Source organism: Magallana gigas, chromosome 4 (assembly GCF_963853765.1).
Source record: "Magallana gigas chromosome 4, xbMagGiga1.1, whole genome shotgun sequence".
In the NCBI taxonomy this organism is placed as follows: domain Eukaryota; kingdom Metazoa; phylum Mollusca; class Bivalvia; order Ostreida; family Ostreidae; genus Magallana; species Magallana gigas.
Window position 1 is genome coordinate 37,062,192 of NC_088856.1, and position 6,078 is coordinate 37,068,269.

At 36.5% G+C, this 6,078-nt stretch overlaps 1 protein-coding gene across 1 annotated transcript; it reads right to left on the reverse strand.

Annotated features, from left to right (window-relative positions):
* Positions 1–318: 318 nt before the first annotated feature.
* Positions 319–3,436, reverse strand: LOC136274744 (tripartite motif-containing protein 2-like). Its single transcript, XM_066082333.1, has 2 exons — positions 3,289–3,436; positions 319–2,082 (listed from the first exon to the last, which is right to left on the reverse strand). The coding sequence occupies exon 2, from the start codon at positions 1,293–1,295 to the stop codon at positions 354–356; it is 942 nt and encodes a 313-aa protein (XP_065938405.1). The 5' UTR covers positions 1,296–2,082; positions 3,289–3,436; the 3' UTR covers positions 319–353.
* Between the last annotated feature and the right edge of the window lie 2,642 nt (positions 3,437–6,078).

A 6,078-nucleotide genomic window follows, 5' to 3' on the forward strand; every position in this document is an offset into this window, starting at 1 on the left:
TTTAACTAGCAGCAAGAAACTAAAAACGAAGAGTGTTAATACCTGTATATTTAATAGTTATAACTCTTCAGCAGTTAAATTATTCTATATAATTATTATATTTACGAATTAACATACACATGTTTACATGAACGATATGTACTCCAACATACACTGTAGATACCAGTCATTGTACACTATCACAGTGTTGTTGTTACATTGTCTAACAACATACACACACAGTATATACATGTAATTATTGTATGGACATGTAATGATCAATGTAGATACTTGTACACTATCACAGTGTTGTTACATTGTCTCACGACATACACACAGTATATACATGTAATTATTGTATGGACATGTAATGATCAATGTAGATACTTGTACACTGTCACTGTGTTGGTGGCGAGTTGTCCCACCCAGAGATTGTTCTTATCATCCACACACACACTGTAGGGATAATCTATCCCTTGTTGGTCTGTGAGTAGTAGAGACAAGAACAGACCGTCCTGATTCAGGAGATGTACTGTTTTACTGATATAATCACACACCAGGATGTGACCGAGTACATCAGTACATATTCCATAGGGATCAAACCCTGACCTCTGACCTTTGTAGGAGAACCTGTGTTGTCCTGATTTATCCACCACCACTACAGCATGCTTTCTCCAGTCTGATACACAGACATCACCATTGATGTTTTCGGTGATGTAGTGTGGCATTCTATACAGTCCCCTTCCTTTGTCGTCTCTCTGTATGTTCTGTATTTCTGTCCCTGTCTTGTTGTACCTGGTGACTTTAGAGGGCTCTCCTTCCTTTATCATCCCCACCAGTAGGTCCCCGTTGATGTGGGAGGAGTGTACACTGAATGGTTCCCAGTCTCCTGTTTCAATGAATTTAGTGATAGTATTATCTGTTCTTGTCCTATTAATGACTTTGTTTCGCTTGTCTGTATAGATCAGATCCCCGTCCTGTGTGACTGTGTGGTAGCCTTCATCTCTACCACTGGTTTGTATCTTCTGTAGCTGATTCCCCTGTAGATCTGTTTGGACAAGGTTACCAGACATATCACTGCCCCAGAGTGTGCCTGATTTACCCAGTGATATATGAAATACTATGCCAACACCTGGTACTTTGTACTCCCTGACCTTGGTGACAGAGGAAGACAGAGACAGTGTTTGTTTCACGTCAGATTTCTCTCTGTCTTGTTTCCTCTGTTTCCTTGTAAGTTTCAACTGAATAGAAACAGTCTCCATGGGTTTTATTTTTCTGTTCTCTGGTTTAATGTTAGGAACAGTTATTATACCCATTAGTTTGGCGATATCTTCCTTGCTGTATTGACCAGCAGTAAATACGGGTGGGTTTTAATGTCTCTGGTATGGGTCTTATGATCAAATTTTCAGATTTGAGGGCAAATGTTAATTGTTCTATGTTTGAGGGAGATAGATAACCATAAAATGTTCTGACTAAATCATTGAGATAGTTGATGTAGTCATCTATTTCTTTGTTTTGACTGTTCAATGTTTGTAATAATGACTGTTCTATTTTGTCGACTTGTTTTATTTTATCTGATGTGACTGTGTCTACAAGCTTTTTCACAGACTCAGCTTCAGCTTTCATGGATGTTCTTACACCCTCCATGATCTTCTTTATTTCTGTTACATCTCTCGCAATTTCCTTTTTCAGATCTTGAGAAGTAGGCTCAAAATAGCTTCGAATTTTAGTAACTTCTACGTTACAAGACGAACATTTTTCGGTAAAGACCATTTCGAGGTCGGTAAACACATGACCGCGATGTTCTATAGTGGTTGCACACTTAGAGCAAAGGGGAATTTGGCATTCCTCACAGAGAAGATCAATGTCTTTTGTTGGGTGGATCTTGCATTTCTGCATAGGAAGCTGACGTTTGCGTTGCTTATAAGGTACTACTTCGTGGCCCTTTGTTTCTGGACTCTTCTGATGTCTATCTCTGCATTGTTCACACATTGGGTGGTGACAGTCATTGCAGTAAAACTGGCAGTTCCTCTCACAGTCTTCAGTGCCACACACCAAATAATGCTGGGCATCAGGTGGTATTTGGGACTCAGATAGTGCCATCTGAAATCAGAAAAGTGCAATTAAGTTATAGGAAGCTGCACATAACATGTATTAATTTTGCTTAAAAAACGTTTAGAAAACAATCATTTTTACCTCTCCCCAACAACACAACACAAACGATATGCAAGCAAATGTTTAATCTCAGAACAGTAGATGGTCATTTTGACATCTACCAAGAATTTTTCCATTCCGTATCATTAGTTTCTTTTCTATTTTGGCTAGATATCTCTGGTGCTTAACAGAAATTTGATAAATTTCATTAAGAAAGGTACATAATTATGCATGGATCCAAAAAATTTCCCGAGGATGGTCCCATGGAATTGTGTTGTGTTTCCCGGTTGGGCGGCTTTTTTGTGACCCAGGTCATTTGGTTTAAAGTATACAATTATATGTTGATTAAATGTACAGAATGCGCTGATCTACAGGGGGTTCGTTGTTGGGGGGGGGGGGGGTCCTGACCCCCCCTAGAAAATGAAAATTTATTAAATATATAGATAATAAAATTTTCGCAAATATGCCACGGACCACCCCTGGCAAACGCCCCCCCCCCCCCCACCCCCTACGTATTAGAAATTTCATGATTATGGGAATAATAATTTTTTTCCTAGGTTTGATTTTTATTTGAACCCCCCCCCCCCCTCCCCTGGATAATTTCATGATTCAGGGAATTTCATTTTTTCCTAGGTATGAATTTGAGTTATATTTTTCTAACACCCCCCCCCCCCCCCCGACGGATTAGGAATATCATGACGTTAGGAATTTGGCTTTTTTTTTGCTTGTCAAGATTTCTGATGATTAGTGTAGCCCCCCTCCGACTTTTAATTCTACCCCCCCCCCCCCGGAAATATTTTCTGGATCCGCGCTTGTACAGCAATTGGTTCACGTGTTAATACAATTTTTGTACCCTCCTAAAAATTACAAAACAAAAAACAAAAACAACCCCCCCCCCCAAAAAAAAAAACCTCCCCAAAACTAGATGAATTGGTGAGACAATAGGAGCTCGATAAATTCATGCCCCTACATGTATGTTTAAAAATAGCCACTACTTTCGGTTCAGTAATAAGAATCTATACATAACATTGTTTATCGACTTTATAATCTTGAGCTAAATCCAATATTTACGGCGATTGTATATACACATGTATAATAGATGTCAACGTTTTTACATAATTAGATATCCATACATTTACACTTATTCTTACTTACCGTGTGTATCAATGTGACCTTTAAATTAAACAGCCATACTCGGCTGGATGACGCCCTGATCATGAGATTGGAATGAGAGAATACGAGACTTGTGTAATTAACTTCCTGGTTGTATGTTTAAATCTCCTGACCTCCTACCCTGAATAAACAATCAAACGTTATGCATGGAGGAACCCGATGTCTTTGTGATATGAGTGCTGTAATATCGGAATTTGTTTAGTGTATAGGTTATGCAAGTTTTTTTTGAATTAATGTAGAACTACAGTGCATATAGAATGAATGCACGGATCAACAAAAATCTCCAAGAAGGGGTTTTGGGCTATTTTTGGTACATATATCTCAGAGAGTCGAAAGCAAATTGTAAGGGCGGGGTGGGGGGGGGGGGGGGCTAGACTTATCAAAACTCTTGACAAGCAAAAAATTATGGTTATGGTTATGTATCATTTTGCTTAAAAAGTGAGGGGGCTACCCCCCCCCCCCCCCCGGTTCTGACGTCTAAATATATCTTACGTTCATGTAAAAATAACTACATTGTACATGCATACTATAATTGTTTTAGATAGACTTCAAATCTATGACGAAAATTTACACCTCATTAAATTCATTCTTTGATAGTGATGATTCAATCAATCAAATTCTACGAATGATCACTAAAAAAACTGTAAACAGTACCCATTTTTGTTCCTGGCATGCGTCTCAAGCTATGAATGAAGTTTAATTATATTATTTAATTATATATTGATCCAAGTTCGATGGAAACTTGTCTAAACACGTGATAAATACATGTATGTAAAACGTTGTATATAGGTCATATACGCCTCCATACGCGATTCTAAAGAGGGGGGGGGGGCATGGTGCGGACCGCCCTCCGGAAAAATCAAATTCCTTTATTTACGTAGTAAAATTAGAGAAAATAGGTCTTATGAAAAAAATTCTCGATTCGCGCATATGCCTGTATTCAGTAAACCTCACTGAAATATAAAAAAAATATACCCCCCCCCAAGAAAAAAGGAAGTGGGGGGGGGGGGGAGGGGGAGCTCCTTCAAATTCAATTTTCTATATGTTGATTTATTAAACAATGTACGGTGTACGTTGTAAAAAGAAAAAGAAGAGGCCAGCCCCTCCCCTTTACAGTCCCCTGTCTTCCCCTGATGCAACGTGTCTAAAGAATTCGGTTCATTAGTAAAATTTTCTATCTGAGGAAGGTGTGTATGTGTAGAAAAATCATTCCATGTATTTTAGCGCCATTTTGTGATAATCGATGAATAATGTAGTCCTGTAGTAGGAGAGGGGTGGGTTTGGCCTTTGAGCATTGATTAACAAAAATAAAACACGTTCATATCAATGTAGAGATGAAGATCCTTATTGTCCAAAAATAAAACATGCATCAATATTTTTTTGGCAAATAATCAATGACGAAATATGCTCACACAGATTTTATTCATTTAATTTTTTTTATGAAAACGAATCTATTATGGCTTTTGTTGTTTCATATTCTTTCTTTTTTTTTTTTTTTGAGACCAATGCAGTTAAAAAAGAAGAATAAAACCACAACTAACATCTGCGTCTCGCTGTCATAATCATCTCATTTTCTTTTTACCTTTATACATTTGTATAGAAATACAGTTTATGACACAGTATATATAATCGATAATTAACAAATAAATAAATAAATAGCTATTCTGTTACAGATACTATAAAAAAAATTTCAACCCGCCCCCGATTTTAAAATTAATTATGATCCTCTCCTTGAAGGTGCTTTTTTCATAAATGTCCGTATCAAATATAATTAAGTATTCTCGACGATTAATAATAGAGCGTGGATAATTAAGTCATATTTTTTAAAAAGATCTCCAGCATGTTTCACAACAACTAAATTAGATGAATAATAGTTACTGTACTAAATTGTGAATAAACATAACGATGCATAATATTTTCTTTTCGTAAAGAAGACTTTCCATTATTTAAGAAAAATCGTATTTTCATGCATGCAGTTTAAAAACTGCAAAGGTATATATTAACTTAGGAAAAAATCATAGACGGACGTTAAATTCCATTACACATTAGAGTGCCTTAATAACATTGATTTTGCAATGATGAAATAAATATACATGTAAAAACGTTTTCATAAAGAGTCTTTTAATTTTAAGAATCCAAGATGTTTGGCATCTGTAAATGGCTAATGTTCATATGATGAAAAATTAAATTAAAAAAGGCAATCCGCAATCTAGATTCTGAAGTAACGAGGAATAAAAAGGGTTCCAGAACTTGACTCCAGCACAAGGGGCCGCTCTCAACGCTGTTTCATCTTTGTATCCTGCATATAGAATTATAGAACGTAGTAATTTCAATTTTAACATTGTTTAGCAAAATGTTCTGCCCCCGCTCTTTATAAAATCATTGTTTGTTTCATAAAGAAAATCAGTAATAACTGTAAACTTAATATCTTTAAGGGGTATCCTGTATTCAGTGCGCTTATACTTATAGCAGTCACATGTAACACATTTACAAAATTCGATTTAAAGCTACACGTCATCTAGTCGGGAGGTTGGAATAGTCCAAGTTATGTGGGTGAACACCTCAAAAGGAAAAAAAAATGAGGAAAAAGGTACAACATCAATCCACAGGGGCATGGTATCCGCTCTTCACTCTATGACATATATATATATATAATACACAAGGGAAGAATCGAAAGTAGGACACGATTTGTAAACAATGTCAAAAAACAACTTACTTGACAAAAGTTATGCAAATCCTCCCACACAATGTTGCAAATGTTATAAAAAAAAC